The 19375-nt window shown below is 44.1% G+C and overlaps 1 protein-coding gene across 7 annotated transcripts in view; it reads left to right on the top strand.

Moving 5' to 3' along the window:
- The window catches only part of grip2b (glutamate receptor interacting protein 2b), a 183383-nt gene extending 169529 nt beyond the window's left edge, over positions 1 to 13854 (top strand). For all 7 annotated transcript variants that reach the window (XM_031568242.2, XM_031568241.2, XM_031568239.2 and 4 more), the window contains exons 19-24: positions 1601 to 1795; positions 2369 to 2516; positions 6200 to 6317; positions 9042 to 9269; positions 10537 to 10683; positions 12315 to 13854. In XM_031568242.2, the coding sequence (XP_031424102.1) occupies positions 1601 to 1795; positions 2369 to 2516; positions 6200 to 6317; positions 9042 to 9269; positions 10537 to 10683; positions 12315 to 12521 (1043 nt within the window). In that variant the 3' untranslated portion in view covers positions 12522 to 13854. The remainder of the gene's footprint in view (positions 1 to 1600; positions 1796 to 2368; positions 2517 to 6199; positions 6318 to 9041; positions 9270 to 10536; positions 10684 to 12314) is intronic.
- The last annotated feature ends 5521 nt before the right edge of the window (positions 13855 to 19375 follow it).

Below are 19375 nucleotides of genomic sequence, written 5' to 3'. Positions count from 1 at the left end.
AACATACCACATGCAAAAAGCTTTTTTGTGCTTCCTGACCTTTTATTGGTCTGAGCTCTGGTGTTTAGATCAAGGGTGCGCACATACGGTGCATATGGTACGTCTGCCCTGCTACTGTAAAGCAGTATGTATGGATTTATGTATGTAATGGAAATGTACTGCAAGCCTGCAGCATCACACCTGCCAGCTTCTTGGGCATGGCAAGTTGATTTCAATAGCACATTTCATATGTAAAGGCAATTCAATGTGCTTTACATCAATATGCAAAGAAAAGATAAAGACAAGTGAAAAGATACAAATATAATTATAAGGAAGGAAATAACTTAATTAGATTAGATTAGATTAGATTCAACTTTATTGTCATTGCACAGAGTACAAGTACTGAGGCAACGAAATGCAGTTTAGCATCCAACCAGAAGTGCAAAATAGCAAAAAGTGCAGAGTATGTGCAGTGTAATGTAAAGTGTAATAAGTGAATAAATAGATATGCAATATGAACAGTAATTGGGACAAGAATAGCAGCAATTGAAGTAAGAAGTGTAGATATGATAAGTATATGTAAAGTGCAGGTGTCACAAGAACATGCAAAGTATATAAAATAGAATTAAAACATTGTGGAAGTAGCCCCAACTGTGTGTTGATCTCTTTCAGAAGACCAAATAAGGCCATAATAGAATCCGTAATAGAACCCAGACAAAGGCCTGAAGCCGAGCTCAGCCTGAGACCAGAGCCTTAAATAGGCCCACCAGTCTCTTTTGGAACACCGAATAGAGAGCCATGGAACAATAGCTGGAGTAGAATCCACAATTGAGCCCGATAGAACCATTTTCAGAGAAAGCCCCGAGATAGAGCTTAGCCCGAGAATAGAGCCTAAACAGAAGCCTCTCAATAGGTCTAACCATAAGCCCGAAATGTCACTTCCCTGTTGGGAATGATCTGAGGTCTACTTCCAGAATTAAAGTGTATTATAATAGTTCCAGAGAACATAGTTGGTTCCAGAACTGTGCAGCATAGCAGCTAAAGGCTGCCTCACCATGTTTAGTTCTGACAGGTATTGCCAACAGATTTATCCCCAGTGATCTGCGACGTCTTGAAGGTGTGTACAGCTGAAACATCTCGAATGTCATTTTGTCCTGTCCCATTTAGTGATTTATGAACAAGCAGGAGTGCTTTAAAGTGTTAGGACTTAACTATTGGTAGTAATGTGGTCAGTTCTGTTCGTTTTCATACGAACTCTCTCTTTTAGAGGGTAATAATTTGGGTATAAGCCCATGTGTTATGTTGACCATTTTACCTTTTCAGGATTATGATGCGCCTACCCCACTGGAGTAACTCACCATACCAGTTCTATTATGCTGCAGGGCAAACAAAGTGACTTAAAAAAAAAACAGTTTTTTTCTTCCAACCAGAATCGTGTGCTGACTTGAGCGTGTCTTTAACTGTTTTCGGAAGCCCTTTTATATACCGTTACGTAACTCGCGACAATTGGAGGGGAAAGGTCTGCATGTGTAAAATGTTTTGGACGTGTCCACGAGGGTCTTTTTCAATCGTCCCCCCCCCCCCCCCCCCCCCTACCCTCCCTTCCCTGTGTGTCGCTCAGCGTCCGAGGAGAAAAAGCGGAGTGACGTGGAGACGGAGCTGAGCGACAATGACAACGACAACGACGAAGACGAGATGACAGACTCCCAGAAGACCAATAAGCTGTCTGAGATCTACTCCACCACCATCCCCAGTGTCGATTCAGCCATGGAGTCGTGGGACGGCTCAGGCATCGACGCTGGCTACGGCAGCCAAGGTGACTCTCAGACTCTGTGGCCAACACACACACACACACACACACACACACACATATTAAAGTAAACACACAGTCATGCACACACACAGAGATCTACTCCACCACCATCCCCCCAGTATCAGCTCCATGTGGGGCGGTTCCGGCATCAATGCTGGCTCCAGCAGTCAAGGTGACTCTCAGAGACTGGACAACACACACGCAGGTGCGCCTTGTGCGCTCGTCACGTGACGGTTCCTGTTACACTTCACACCTCATACCTTTCAGTCAACACACATACAAATGTTCTCACTTTGTAGCACACACACACACACACACACACACACACACACACACACACACACACACACACACACACACACACACACACACACACACACACACACACACACAGGCACACTACTCATTTACCATCTCACACACACACACACACACACACACTGACACACACATACACTCACTCATGCACATATTTCATTCAACACACAATCACATGTTTGCACACACACACACACACACACACACACACACACACACACACACTCACTCTTCTGCACGTGATGCTGTCTTCTCCAGGGACGTACGGGCACCAGGTGGCTGGCATGGCTCTTCATCCCCATGAGTGGCGCAGTGCCAAGCAGAGAAACGCTTCACCCCCTCCTGCCCGCCGCTATCCCTTCAGCGACGGAGGCTTCAGCGAAGATGACTGGGACAAGCCCGCTGGGTATTCAACACGCAGCACACACACAGTACACGTGCTACACACACACACACACACACACACACACAAGTGCAAACACACACACACACACACAGTACACGTGCTACACACTAGGGCTGTCAACGAATATTCTAAATTCGAATATTTATTCGAATAGTTGTTAAAAATAGAATTTCGAATGTGAAAATTAATATTCGAATGTAAAAAATAAAAAAAAACAGCGGCAGCACTGTCTGCTTTGCGGGTGGGCGCGCGCCTGAGATCAGGGACAAGTCACAGGAGTCTCACTGTCTGGCACAGAGTCACTGCTGACAGTTGACTTGCGAGATGCAGAAAGTGCAGAATCCAGCTTGACCGCAGCAGAGAAAGTGATTGTAACCCCCAAACATCTAAAGAGTGATGTCTGGAAATATTTCGGATTTTAGCCAGTTCATGGTAAACTTGTTGAGCCTACAGCTAAAGTAGTGTATAAGCTATGTAAGCTAGAGTTAGGTTACCATTCAACAACTAGCAACTTGAGGCTACATCTCCACATTTTGGAGATGTAGCCTCACGTTGCTAGTTGTTGAATGGTAACCTAACTCTAGCTTACACACTACTTTAGCTGTAGGCTCAACAAGTTGCCTCACTGCTGACAGTTGACTTGGTGGAAGATGGCAGAAAGTGCAGAACCCTGCTTGACCGCAGCAGAGAAAGTGATTGTAACCCTCCAAAAATCTAAAGAGTGATGTCTGGAAATATTTCGGATTTTGGGCAGTTGATTGTAAACTTGTTGAGCCTACAGATAAAGTAGTGTGTAAGCTATGTAAGCTAGCGTTAGCTTACCATTCAACAACTAGCAGCTTGAGGCTACATCTCCAAAATGTGCATCCAAGTGAATATGGCATAATATTTGGAACTTCAGCGAAACAGCCACGTCTGGATACATATTTTCCGCCGTCCGTCACAAGTTCGCTGCCTGCGGCACGACAGGAGGCCTGCACACAAAAATTGATTTCGTTCATATGCAAAGACACGAGGCCGACCAGTGTGGTGGATGGGATAGGCTTCAGGGAGTTCTGTGAAGCACTGGTACCGAGGTACCGTATCCCTTGTTGTCGTTCAATTAAACCGCTATGCGCAGAGAGCGCGACGGTGCGGGAGAGGCAGAGAGAGGGAGAAAGAAAGAATGCGTGTGTGCGAGCGAGAGGCCCAGCTCTGCGGTCTTGGCCATTAGTTAATTTACTTATTTTTGTGTAGGTAATATGTTGTTAAATATGTTTAAACTAAATTACCTATACAAGTAGTTATGTCTCGTTGTAATAATTTGTCCTGTTATTGACGTGCCTAATGCGCAACCAGAAATTCGAATATGTTCGAATATATGTGTTTTTTTTAAAGCGAATATTCGAACGTCATTTTTGAGCAATTTTGACAGCCCTACTACACACACATACAAAAGTGCAAACACACACGCATACGCATACACACACACATACACATACACACACACACACACACACACACACACACACACACACACACACACACAGACCGGTGTAAACAGACACACAAACACACACAGGCATAAACAGGTACAAAAGATCAATCAAGGCACTATTACAAACTGTAGATACATGCACAGGCCTGTACACAAACACTTCCAACCGATCAATCCAGAGCACACGCAATCTATACACACACACACACACACACACACACACACAGCCGCAAACACACATACAGGGCTACAACAGACAGTACCATACAGTGCTACAACAAACAGTACACACACACACCCATACACACACACACAAACAGACACAAACACAAACTCACACAGGCACAACAGATCAATCCAGCACAGACAGACACGCACATGTAGATTCTCGCACACACACACACACACACACACACACACACACACACACACACACACACAGAGCCACAACAAATCAATCCACTGCTCCGCTTACACGCCCACCTCATTTCTCACTATTGTGTTTGACTAAGCCTTCTTTTCTACCAGTTCACCTGGTAACACAATTATGACCTCAGCTGACATCTCTCAACTAATTAGCTGACTCGTAAACTCACTCGACGCAGGAAGTGTGGAAAGTGCTGACTTGGCCCAGTACACCCCTGCAGGGCCCAGGGAGGGAGCCTTTGGATACAGATTGGTGTCTGGCCAAGGGTAAATGTTGTGGCCCTCCGCTAGTATACAGGATGTCAGGGTGTGTCCTTGTAGGGAAAGATCAAGCAGGCCAAGGATATTCTCCACCTCGCTTCACTAGCAACTTTAAAGACAATGGTGAGCTCCATTTCATGGTCATGGTTAAGCTTACAGCCAACTAATATGCAAGCTTAGAACACACACACACACACACACGCACGCGCACACACACACACACACATACACACACACACGCACACACACACGTACACGCACACACACAAAAAACAAAATACATGCACTGTGCACTGTTTTCCAGATCTGTAGTCATAAGTCTGACACAGACATTGTTTTGTTTTTTCCTTCCTCCTGCAGCACATAGTTCAGCTCCATGTACTGTAACCAGATCTTTTCCTATCTCTGAGTGAGAAAGAAGGGTCAGCTAGATTACGTAACGAACTGTGCTCACTGTGCTGTTCCTTCTCCACCTCCTCCTGGTTCTTTTCTTCATCACTTCATCCCCCTGTCTGTACTCCTCTGTTCTTCGTCTCAAGTTCACCAGGGATCACGTCCACACACTAAGGCACAAGTGAAGATTAGTAACAAATGTTACAATACCAGAGAAACTTATCAGCCTTACTAAAGCAACATTTGAGTATGTCTTACTGACTGTGCACTACATGTACTGGGCCTGAATGTGCCTGAAGTCGTACTCCAAGTGAAGGGTAGTTTATCATCAAAACTATTCAGTGGAATGTTCTAGAACTGAAGCCACTGTGTTGAGGTGTACACCTTAAGCACACAATACAGTACACTTAGACCATGTTATAGTTGGCCGATCTTAACCGTCACGAGTGTCTGAATGTTTATTCTCTGATCACAACCTGCGTTGTGTGGACAAGCACAGTCCCGCACCAGACTCGAACTCGCAACCTTGAACATGGTGTGCTAGTGGGGAGGCTAAAACCCATGAGTGAAATGTACCCACTGCACAGCTCTGTACCAGCTGGCTACCTTCACACTATCTATCAAGCTGTATACTATACATAGTACATACATAGTATACATGTATACTAGTCATGCACAACACTGCAATTATAGTCTCAGCCAAGATAAACCTTATAAACAGGATATCACAAATGACACCACGGATCTGTGCCACAGACCCAGGTTTAGGCCAGACTCGGCTGTAGACTTCTCAGTAGGCAGTGAGGGCAAAGTCCTGCACTGAATCCCATGGCTCTAATAGTGGAGCTGAGGTCTCCTAAACCCAACAGACTAGAATCACTTGAAGTGTAAAGCACGATGTGTTCTTGTTCTATGACCAGCTAGCGGGTTTCATCTGTAACTGGTGCAAGTATACATTTACAGAAAAGCTCTCACAGGAAAGTAGCCTATTTTGTATTTTTCTTCTGTCTCTGGTGCAAGTTTATGGCCAGCCTCCTGGTGTGGGAATGGTGTTGGTCCAGGGGTTTCAGCATTTCATGTTCTCGTAGTATGGGTGTACAGCGGTGTGTTGTTGTGGCTGCTGCAGGTTTATGGGCCAGCCACATGGCGAGGGCATGGTTCTGGACCAGGAGGACCCGTTCTGGTGCCAAGCTCTGGAGGACCTGGAGACGTGCGGACAGTCGGAGCTGCTGAGGGAGATTGAGGTAAACCATTAGCAGTGCATCTGCAAAATGTCATCACACACACACACACACATACACACACACACACACACACACACACACACACACACACACACACACACACACACACACAGACACAGACACACACAGTCACTTTTACATACACACACACACACACATACACACACACACACACACACATTCAAGCACACACATTTTTACTCATGTATGACCTGTAGAACAACATTGGAGATTTGACCTCAAACAATAACATTGCATGGCAAGGTTAGTACTGTATTCAGGGCATCATAAAGCTGTCTGTGTACCCATATTTCATGTCAGCATCTTCCCCTTCAAATGATTTAGGGACACAGTTGAAATGTGGGTGTTGATTCAGCAGCTGTTTTTACCCCGCATCATACCATTTACATGAGGACAGGCTTGAGGCTAGAAAGATGTGAGAAAATGGTTGTTTTTCTGTGGAACATTTTTATACAAATGAAAAAAAAGAGACTCAGGATCCAGATTGTGGTGAAGAGGATGCATCTGTTTATTGTAATATTATTCATAAAGTCCACCTGTCAAGTTTGTTGGCAGTGGCAGCTCCTCTTTTTACTGATATTTTACACTCGTCAGCAGTAGAGCTCCATTCTTTGAACCAGAATCATCCCAAGTACCTTCAGCAAGGTGTAGAATAAAGTTAGCATGCGTTATTCCTCTTAGCCTGAAATACACATAGAGATTTGTACAGCTTCTCACTGTTTTGTGTCACAAGGGAAGTATGCAGTGTAAGATAAGACAGCTTAGAGAATATTGGCAGAAAAATAAAGAAATGAGAAAGAATGGAAAATCTCCTCTGAGGAAGTGGTGACAAATTAGTCACACGCACATTTCCAAACCTGTACACAAATGAACCACTGTGTGGATTTGCTCATACCCCAAACACTGTCCCCCATCATACTCGCTGTAGGTAGATGTTGACACATAAAGACAATTATGAAGGGTGTGTGAGGAGATTCAGCGCTTACATTGACTTGTAGTGTCCTGTCTTCTAGTAGCCTGATTGATGGTAAAGCTGAGTTGGGGATGGTCCAGATCCGTCACGTATCCGGGCCCGACCTTGCCCAGGGTCATCAGCTGTCGGGGCTTCGACTCAGTGCCTTAGATGAGGGTGTGAGCGGAGATGATTGATTACAGTTGTGACTTCACTGTCAATACTGTCAAACGATGTGGGCCACTTAGTAGGAAGTGCTGATTGTGTACATACGACTCCAGATTTCCAGACGCCTCTAGAGGGGTGGGTGGGTGCGGCCTTGTTGGCATAATTTTACAGCACATTTGTTTTACCGCAGCCATGGACATAAGCAGTTTGTTTTTCTACTGTCAAGAAGTGGAAAGTGGATTTTTATTTTTTATTTTAAAAAAAAAAGAAAAAAAAAGGGAAAGAATTTCTCACAGTTTTGAAACAACCTCTGATGAGTTTTAAAACTCAACCATGGGTGTCTGGGCATATCATCATTTGCATTCAGAGTGAAAGCCTGGCGACCCACAGGCTGCCCAAAATGCCTGGGACAGCTCCTCAAACACACACTTCCTTACAGTCTCTCCTCATAAGCCTGTCAGGGTTCGTTCCGTCAAAGATGCTTGGTGTTGAGACCCTGTGAAACAGGATGAGAAAACCATATGGACGTCTCCACTCCCTGCCGAAGGCCACAGTGTTCTTAAGGCTGCTGCTGCTGCTGTCTGCTGTGGTGTTTGTTCTCAACCCAAGCTGGGGTTTCAGGTCTCAGTGGTCACATTGGGAGCGCTAGTTATATTTAGAAACTGTTTAACTTGGGCCTGTTTCACAGAATTCTAAAGTATACATTTTTAAGCAGCCGGTATTTACATACAATTCTCCAGCATTAAAGAGACTGAGAGACAGAGAGCTGATGAGCACTAAATGAAAGCTCCTTCCTGTGTAAAGAGGAATTTTGGTGAGAATTTTTCCAACTATTTTAAATCCAGATGAATATCATTAGCTTCTCAGACACCAGTGCAGATAGCAAGCAATAGAAGCCCAAGACTTCAGATTAGCATCAGATTTGCCTCAAACTATATGGTTTGGTGAGCTGATACTATTTGTACAATTTCACAAAATGAAGGAAAAAGACTGCATTTAATGTTACTGATATATCAAGCAGCACTATATTAACAGTGCAACCTCCTCTTGCTGTTTGTGCCAGTATGCCCATAGGCTGTTACAGAGGGTGAAGGGATAACAAGGAACAAAGGCATTCCAGTTGTTCAATATGGCTGTCAATTATATTAAATATGCTCTTAGGCTCTTAGTGGTTTTAACTATATTAGGTACTGACTACTTACTTTTTTCTAGAGATAGTGACTCTGGCTTGTCATAAACCACAGAGGCTAGTCTATCTGACATTATTCACTAAGCTAGCATGTGCTGGACACATTTACCACAATCCTATACTGAAGAGAAATGCTGCATTTAATGTTCAACTGTTTCAAGTGCAATGGAAAGAGAGAGAAATCTATTTTTGGGTATGGACTGCTTTGGGATTAAACTTAAGCTAAATCTTTAAAATAGTTTAAAGTTGGACATAGTAATGTAGTCGAAGTTTGGGTATGGACTGCTTTGGGATTAAAATTAAGCTGAATCTTTATAATAGTTTAAAGTTGGACATAGTAATGTAGTCGAATTTTGTAGTGTTCACATGGCAACAACCTCTGACCCTCCAACAGGCCTCCATAATGACGGGCAGCGCTCTGAGCCTGGGCGTGGATGGGCACAAACCCCCCCACGGCGATCCACTCGGCCCAGCGGGCCTGAACACGCTGCAGAAGGGCCAACTGCTGCACGAGGGCAAGAACAAGAACACGCTGCGTGTGTCGGAGAAGACGTGGGAGTCACGGCGCATCAAGGAGGAGATGCAGGAGATTCTGTCCCCAACACCACTGGAGCTCCTCAAGGTGCCAGCTTCAGTTGTCTGTTTGACTGACTGCAGTATCCACCTATCCATCTCTGAGTCTGAGTCTCTGAGTCTCTGAGTCTAGCCCAGAGAGATGTGGGAAGTGTTTCTCATACATGAGATTTGAGCCATTCGAAACATTGAGATATTTGATATTTGAACTATTGACACATATTCCAAATAAAGAATTTGGGTTTTTGTTTAGCAAATGCTATTCTTCTCAGGTGTAGTGGTCACAGTGAGGGCAGAGAGTGCTGAGACAGGGGGCTATTTATTTCTCAATCACAGCTTCACAATGACCAGCTGGATAAACCAATAGAGAAATAAGCAAGAAATAGACGGCATATATACTAAATATATACAGGAGAGCTACATGAAATGTGTATGTCAGGTATATCAGGTAAGGACACTCGGAGCTTCAGATGAAAAAAATGTTTGGTGAAACCAAACTTCCTCTCCTCACCATACCCATACTACATTACCGACTCATACTGGCCTCTTTGTGAGACAAATTCGAGACATTTGAGACATTTTACATTTGAACCATTGACACGTACGCCAAATGAAAACCAATGACAACTCAACATTTTTGTGTAGCGAAAGCTTTCTTTAACGATTTGTTTGACCAAAGCTAAAGTGAAGATCCAGATTCTGGATTCCAGATTCCAGATTCTTTAGTGTTGTTCCAGAAGACGGAGCTGAGGGATCAGCATGTAAAGATGGAACCGATGAAGGGGAAAGCTTCTAGAGCATTCTACAGGCTTAAGGGCCCTCCATGAGGGCTCTGTCACAGTGCTAGGGCTTTGTTAGGTATCAGAGCTCTATCCCTGTGTAGTCCAGCTTGATTTAACTACATGCCTCATCCTCTCAACACCATAGTATTTCCTGAATGATCTCATTGTTATTGAATTAGTATTTAACAGCAAATAGCAAATGGTACAGTACATATTTTGAGCATTCTATACTTAAAATGTATTGTTATATGAAGTATTGACTTTGAGGGTACTTCTGTAAACACAGTCACATAGGTACTATGAACAGTGCAGTAGGTGGTATGAGAAATATAGTCGCCCATAGATTGTATGGGTGACATAGCATGATAGGTAGTATGTGAAATACAGCCCCATAGGTTCTGTGGCTGACATAACATGGTAGGTTGTATGATGACTTGATAGTTATGAGTGACATAGTGTAATTGGTGTCACGGGTGGCATAGAGCAGTATGGTATAGGTTCTCATTGTGTGGTCATGTTTTTTGACTGTCTCAGGTTACTGTGATGAAGGATCCTGAGCGAGATGACTTTGGCTTCAGTGTGTCCGACGGCTTCCTGGAGAAAGGCGTTTATGTAAACATGATCCGACCCGACGGTCCTGCTGACCGCTCAGGACTCAAACCGTTCGATCGCATCCTCCAGGTGAGCGTGCAAAAGGCCTATGATTAAATAATGGGTTGGAGAGGAGAGCTGGTTTGCCGTGCGCAAATGCCGTGTGCACACACACACATACTGTACATACACACACACACAAAAACAACCTTGGGATTTGTTGTTGCTTCAGGCTCTTTCAAAGTTTACTGTAGTTTAAATTTGAAGTAGACACAATGGATCTGGTTTGGATTAAACTCTAATAGCTATTAATAAAGTCGTCCTATTTGAGCTGGCTAGGCACCTGTAGATATTTGCAGTAAAAATCATATTGCCTTTTTAGAGTCTGCCAGAGGAGAAAAAAAAAACAGGCCCAGCATGTATCCTTTTGCTCCAGAGGCAATGGCTGTGGTCAAATAGGCCTAGTCATGGATGGAAAACATCTTGAGGTCAAGAGAAGATGTTAAGAAGAATTCACAAGGTTATAGGAAAAGACAACCACGATGCTAAGAGCTAAGGTGCTAATTATGCGACGGCGGATGTTTTTGCCATGGTTCATGTGGATTGTTTGTTGTTGCTGCCGCCAGGAATGATGAGACAGCATCTCCTTTCCTTTCGTAAGGGATAGTCCAGTGTACCCTATGCTGAAGGAGATATGAAAGGAAGCATTGAACCAACTTTCCTTCAGCATTTAGAGAATTCGACGAGCGCTTATTATGGCTGCATACTTCTAGGTTATTTCGCTCAGTTAGGAACCTTTCTAAGCAAAAAAAAGCTATTCGCCCGCAACGCTTGTCTTGTTCACTTCGTAAACAGCACTTTGGCCAGTCAAACAGGTCATTTTACCTCACGGTGCCGTGAAACCTTTTGGAGACAGATTTCTTGTTACTTTCAACATTTATCCCTGTTTTGTTTATGGGAACGTTAACCTGTAGAGCCAGTTAAAGCTGCCTCCACCAGAGCTGCACAGCCAGGCAACCAGAGGAGGTTGTTATGCAACTCTTTTGTTCTCAGAGGGATATGGCCATGGCTCAGGTCCAAACCCAACTCACAGTCTTTTCTTCATGGATATAATGAGGCGAGAGTAATAACAGAATAATGAGTAGTAGAGAGTAGGATGTCTATAATGATATTTCTTAAAAACCTTGGGACAATTTGCCTTCAGGATCTTTATTTTTTAAGACCTTGGGCAGGTCTCTCACTGAATATTTGCCTCTGTGTAATCCATTATTGTTTTTGGATTGTTTTTTAAATCCTCTGTCCCTCTCCTTTTTCTGTTACCACCTGATCTTTGTGAGCTGCTGGCAGATCTATACTTGGCAGGGACAAGTCTTGCTTAGGGCCTGATAATAAGTTGTGTGAGGGGGAAAATGATCACTTTATGTTTTATGTCTTCTATATATTTACAGAAAAGACATGTCCATCCTCTTGTGTTGCTGTGTAAAAGAGAAAAAAGCCATCCACTTGTCTCTTGATTGCTGTTATCTACCAACTGCATCCTATATTACATTTAACATTGCAGCAAACACTGCGATGTAGTCCATGGTGAAGCTCAGCTTCTTGTCTTGTTGTGTGGGGTTACGATTAGGGTTACACATTGTAGTGTAGTATATGATGGTAGTCTAGTAGCAGTGGTAGTGTCTAGATCGTTATGCTCATGTCCTCTGCTCTCCTCTGTCCAGGTGAACCACGTGCGTACGAGGGATTTTGACTGCTGCCTGGCGGTGCCCCTCATCACTGAGGCAGGTGACAAGCTGGAGCTGGTGATCAGCCGTAACCCGCTGGCACAGACCTCGCCGACACTGCCGCACGACTGCCACGAGCTGCCCTCCAACATGGTGCCCCACGGCCGGGAGCACCTGCACCACACGAGCACCATGGACCTGTGACGACACCGATGATGATGTCGCATACGACTTCACGTCATCCCCGGGAAAGAGACAATTCAGGACATTCAGACTCTCCTGAGGGGAGCAATGCCATTGGTCCACTGCTGTCTGAGCCCCTGGCTACAGGATCATCCACACTGGGAAAACTAGGCCTAAAAAAAAATCCTTAAAAGTGTAGTCCTTGATGCTGGTGAAAGACTGTTGATATTTAAACTCAACAGCCAATCAAATACACCCTTCCCCTCAGTGCTCCTGAACCGCTCCTTGTTGTTGATTGGCTGGAAAAGTGTATCGCTTGGTCCAAGGCACTTTGTTTCCCATTTACAGAGCCAGGACTGTGCACAAACATGGACGGACTGAGAAATACAGGTAGAATTTTACTGAATTTGACAAAAAAGTGCAATGGATCTTAATCAAGGACTACACCTTCAACTACACATGGGTGTCAATAGAGGATCGCCAATGCCTTGAGTACCCTGATAACGGTTTACACTGGAACAGACCTAGATCAGGGGCAAATCTACGCCAGATCTAGGCGCTATCCTGGTAGTTGTGTTCAGGAAATTGCCATGACTGCATAAAGTCGCCAGTTGCCATGACTACTGTAATGTTCTGAACTTTGTCAAAAGGTTTCGCAAACCTGCATACCAAGGGGTAAATTGAGTTTCATTTCACTGTTGGAATATTTTTGGAAGTTTGCGTTCCACTTTATCTAGGATTGGACTAGAACTCGTCCAGTTTAACCCCAAGAGTTTCAAAGCATGGTGTATACCTGTAGCTGCTGTTTGTGTGAAGTGTTTTCATTTCAGCCAGTGATGTGGAACCGTCTCATCCTGCACAGAAGTTGCTATTCACGGTCCAGGGTAGTTGCCATGATAAGAAGCGGTTATTTAGGACCCTTTCTTTACATATCCAAAAACACAGCCCTTTCGTCCCATCTGAAAATACTGCAAAAATAGAGGGGTAGAGAAAAGAGTAGTCATGTTTTGTTTGGAGGGTTTCTGTCTTTATGTCATCGGTGTTACATTTTGGGAGGCGTTTCAACTTGCTTCAAGGACACAAACCGAAATATTTTCTTTGAGTTTTAATCTGGCTTGTTTAAAGAAGGGAATGTTCTGTTAAAAGGGTCCACACAGTCCTGTTACACACACACACACACCCAGAAAACGGACAGAGAACAGTAGAGAACAAAAGCAGACACAGGCGGCCTGCTGTTTCACAGAGGGGTCAGGCACAACGTAACAATATGTCCTCTTTGATTTCTCAGCCGAGACTAAACCTCTCTCATCAGGACTCAGCACACTGAGGTTGTGTGTGTGTGTGTGTGTGTTTGTGTGTGTGTTTGTGGGTGTGGGTGTGTGTGTGGGGGTGTGTGTGGGTGTGTGTGTGGGTGTGTGTGGGGGGGGTGGTTGAGAGAGCGAGAGAGAGAAAAAAAGAGAAAGAAAGAAAGAAAGAAAGAGCTCTCCAGTTTCACAGTGTCTGTCTTCTCTTATGAACATTAGACCTCATCTGATGTCACCATCAGGATGACAAATGAGGTTTTGCCGTCTGGTTTTAATGGACGTTAGGCTGGAGTCCACATCCCAGGAGCCTCATGGCTGCACGCATGTTCTTGGGAACTCTGTAGGTCCCTACATCTCTAGTTATTTTGCATTTAGGCACCAACATTCCATTCACATTCAACATCACACACAAACATGCACACACACTGATACACACACACACACACACACACACACACACACACACACACACACAGACTTGCATACATACTCATGCACACACACACAAACACACACAGAGACACAGACTGACGCACAGACTTGCACACATGCTCATACACACACACACACACACACACACACACACACACACACACACACACACACACACACACACACACACACACACACACACACACACACACACACACACACACACACAGACTTGCATACATGCTCACACACACACACACATAATGACACCTTCTGCCACACACGTTGCATAATGTAGCATCCATGCCACGAGGCAGCTCAACCTGAAAGCCTCAAGGTCACATTTTTTCCTCTAACGATGAATGTGAAGCCAAGCGGTCACCCTCTATGCGGCCTAAAACAACAACCGTGTACCCCTTTCCACGTCCACCCCCGGTCCCCCACACATACACACCCCTGCCTTTCCATCACCGCTATTTCCAAAACACTGGCCCTAATAAGTGCTTGGGAAAATAGGTGGGCATGGTAACGGACACTGTTGGGTCCCCGCTGCTGCCCATTTGGTACAGAGGTCAGACCTCAAAGGCCACGGGCCGCTGTGGGAACACATCGCCCTTGGCAACTAACATTTGGTCCACATTCATAATCCCACTCATAGCTCTATGTTTGACCAGTCCACCTTTTTTTTTAGGTTAGTCCTCTGAGACCAGAGCATTTGTAAAATGCTAAGAAAGAGACTGCATTTCTAAATACATCCATGCTATATCGAAATCCACATGAATGCAACTTCAGACAAAAAGCCATTACACTAACCGTGCAAGGACAATGGACTATTTTCATCGAAACATCGAAAGGTATGGCTATTACTGCCCATTCGCTGACATTTTCCAGCAAAACAATGGAGAACCATGTATTTAACAATCTAGTGGCAGTAGACTTGCCCACGGTTGAAGTGGAGGGGTCTTTAATCAGCCTTTTCCCAAGCCTGTGGGCCCAACCTGGGCCAGAGCTGTTTTCATTCCCTGATATTCACGTCCTCTGTCCTACTTTGGTGGCTAATACTGCGAGTCTGTCCAGGCCTACAGGACGACTGGACGACTGGACTGCTTTACTGCTTCCGCCTCCTGTCAGTTTCACACACGCGACCTCTAGCCCCTCCATACATCTAAACAAAAAACAACAGGAAACGTTCCAGAGAAGAATCTTGAACAATACAACGGATGTCTTGGAAATGGTTAGACGCTTGGGGAAGGGTTTTCTGTTTCAAAGAAAAGAAGACTGGGCACAGGCGTGTTGTTGATTTTTTTTTTTTTCTCTCTCTTTCTTTTTGCCTCTCCAGAAACTCCATTGCCTATTTATTGTGTATTTTTAGGACTGGATTTCTCATGTGGTCGGTTCATTTCAGCCCACACATAAATGCTATTTTTGATGCTGGCCCTCCTGGGTCACAGTCCACCCACCCCTTTTTTGCCAAAACACTGCTGCTGGTAATTGTGGCTGGATTAGTTGGGAATGATTCCCTTGCCCCGCAGCCCCTGGCTCCCATGTTGGAAAGCACAAGTAAGATCCATTTGCAATAAAGCAGAAAGCACTCATTGTTCTGGCCGTCGCTAGAGAACTCTTGCAGGAAGGAGCTCTGTGCCCTGCACACATATTATGAGACTGGCCACACCACACTGCCTGCCTGCCTGCCTGCTGCTCTGTCTCTCTCTCTCTCTCTCGCTCTGACTTTCTCGCTCTGTCTCTCTCTCTTTCTCCCACTCACTTTCTGTCACTCCCTTTCTCTCTCTTTCATTCTTTCTTTCAGGTTTTTTCCCTTCCTTTGAGGCACTTATGTAACTTCACTAAATGACTGAAAAAAAGAAGTGTCCCCACAAAGACAGAGGGGAAAAGTACAGCACCGTTGTTTATTTGGGACTTTCAGAGGCTGGATGGATTCACAGCACATTGACTTTTACGTTGTCAGCGGGCGTCTCAGAAATGTATTTGCACGGTGATGGTGCCAGTTCAAGCTGCTCCTCAAAGCTGAGGTCAACACCAAGGAAAATTGACCAGCCGAAGTGTGTTATTTACAAGTGAAAATGGGAATCACGGGTCAAAGTATATTGATGTTGTGTGATGGAAAATGTGCCATTGAACAGACCAGTCCCAAAACCTTTCTTTTTATTTGTTTTGTGTTGTTTTCTAAGGACCTTTTCTCAGTGTTGCCATTCAATGAATGGGCTTGTTTGTTTGCAGTGTTGTGTCTGAAGTGTAAGGGGTTTAGGGAATTGGATTTGTACCATTTTAAGTGTCATTGCTATTTCTGTGTTATATGTAGTATTTTATTGTGCATACCGTACAAGAGTTTAAAAAAAAGGACAAGTGTGTTTTTATATGCAAGACTTCTGCCTGACAAGGCCCCCTACAATGATTTTACATCAGCTTTATAAAAGGCGCTACATACATATGTTCATCCCTATGCATTTTAAATGAGAAATTAATGTATGCATTGAAATTGATGTGTATTTTTAAATGTGTAATATCAAAGTTTATTCTCTGTATAGTATTTTTCTATGAGCCCTCACCCAGACTCCTGAGCCCATCTGAAACAGCCAGAAAGCCTCTGACTCACTGTATTGGCCTAGCTGGATGTACATGGTGACGTGTGATGTGTATGGGACTTACTGTGCCAATGAACTCCTTTTCAGAAAAAGAAAATTAAAATAAAAAAATAAAAGTGAACATAGACATGTTCTTTTTATATGCATGCATATTGCGTAAACCTAGTTTATCAGTGACCAGACCATCTGGGTGAATGGAAACTCAAAAGTAGATTGCATGACCATACCACACCTTCAACCTATGCAAGCGTAAAGTTGTCAGCTTGAATATTCATTCATTTCTGCTTCTGTCTGCTTTTAACTTACTTACCACTTATAACTTTTATTATTATACTAGTATTACCACGCATACCAGTGACTTACCATACGAACTAATGTGTGAAAATGAATTTTAGCAATCAGAGCTAGTGTTAAATTTGAGGCATTCGTGTATAAACACTTTATCCTCATTGGTCATGTGAAACTCAAGTTAGGCTTCATCAGATCTACCTGGTTTAAAAAAAAAAAACAAGCAATTCTGCGAGGTAGTTCTGTTCTGCAAGGTATTGGAACCCTGCCAAATGGCATAGAGGTAAAACGGATTTAAATTTATCTCACCCCCTCCCCTCCCCTCCCCACTTTCTCCGTTCCACTCCACCTCCCCTCCATCACTAACTTACGTAAGGTTTTCTTCTTCAAGGGAGTTTAATCGCCTCAAATGGGGCGTGTTGTTAAGCAGAGCCAGCCAATGTATCGGTTGTGATAAGTCGGCGTGGCAACCGTTCAGCAGATGCCTCGGCCCACTCCCGTCCAGCCGACAGGATTCTTCCTCGCACCTGCTCGGAAAAAGCACCGGCACTATTTATACTTGCCCGTGGGCAAGGGCTTTAGATGGCCGCTCTGGCACCGCTGTTCGCCCTGCGTGAGGTGGTGCTGGCAAGGAAACACACACACACACGTACACACACACACACACACACACACACACACACGTACACACACACACACGTACACACACACACACACACACACACACACACAGACACACACACACACACACCACACACACACACACATGCACACACACACACACACACACACACACACACGTACACACACACACACACACACACACACACACAGACACACACACACACACACCACACACATGTCCTGTCGCTCACTCAGGCACTGTTCCCCAGAGTGGCAGAGGAGCAGACATTGCTGCCTGCTGTTCAGTCAATAGGGGAAAAGCTGATTTGAAGTCTAAGAAAATGGGTTTCTAGCATGGGCACCATGCAAGCATCTCCCAACACCTCAGTAGGATTTTCTAATGTCTCTGTTCTCTGTTTTGGAAGAAATGTAAAGCTATAACATGAAATGCAGCTCGTCACTTAAGGCTCCAGTGCTCTCTTTAGAGTGTAAAGGTTTATGTGCTGTTACCATGGAGGCAGGTTTGCTATTTAACAGCATGAAGACTACAGGCCCACTGACTGATCCGTGTAAAGACTACAGGGCCCATGATTCAAGTGTACAATGACCAGATATCCAGTGAGAAAGTCCACAGGTCCAGAATAAAGATTACAAGTTGAGCATTGTAGGAATGTCACCTTTTCTTGAAGGGAGAGCCCAAAGGAATTAAGTGTTCTTTGCGCCATGCCAAAGAAAACCATGTTCTCATGTTCAACTGGCGTGAAGCTGTGGCTCTGCCAAGGTACAGTGACTAAATTGTCTCCAGGACAAGCCAAACCATGATTGCACAGAAGTGAATCTGAGGCCAAAGAATGTAGAATTCATTAGTTTGTGAAAATCCATTAAATATGTCCATACATAATGTATTAGTCAGTTTCAGTTATACAACAAGATGAGTAGTTAAACCCAGAACTGTGCAAAAAAAAAAAAGCAAAACTGTTCCTGACGCAAGGTTTTCAATATAAAACAGTCAGAGCACAACGTGATAATTTTGAAATATTTTATTATGCTTTTTTTTTTCCGGAACAAATTTGTCAAATAACAAATGTCTTTATTGTTATAGCAAAGAGCACTTACTAAAACGGCTTTGTCTGTTTCATTAGAAATTATACCAACAAATTACTGCACAAAGCATTGAGGAAAGGAAGAACTTCAGAAGAGGAAAGAGACTAACCAAGTCTGAAGGTAATATGGAAACTACGAGTGGAAACGTATTTTCCCAGCCCAGAAACTGCACACATGGCAAACAGCATACCCATCACTGCAGAAAGGTGGTCAAATCTGTTTAGTCTGTCTACGGCTTAGCCTTGTTAAGATTAAGGGTGGGGGGAGGATTGTGGAAATGTGGTGTTTGCAGTGAAGTTCTGTATGGGACTCGGGTGCTTATCTTAGAAAACAGGTCTATCTGGAACTTTGTTTCTCCTGCGGTGCCAATCAATGTCGTTGCTGATAACTTGATTGTCTAATCTATGTCGCTGTACTCACTGTAAAAACTAATATGGAGTTGTATCAGTGTCATCCATTGATTGGTTTGGTCTAAACATGTTTACCAGAGTTAATCCTGTTAATGGAGTGGTCGGCCTAT

The sequence above is a fragment of the Clupea harengus genome, chromosome 5 (assembly GCF_900700415.2).
Source record: "Clupea harengus chromosome 5, Ch_v2.0.2, whole genome shotgun sequence".
NCBI classification, from domain to species: domain Eukaryota; kingdom Metazoa; phylum Chordata; class Actinopteri; order Clupeiformes; family Clupeidae; genus Clupea; species Clupea harengus.
This window is presented reverse-complemented; position numbering and strand designations above follow the sequence as displayed.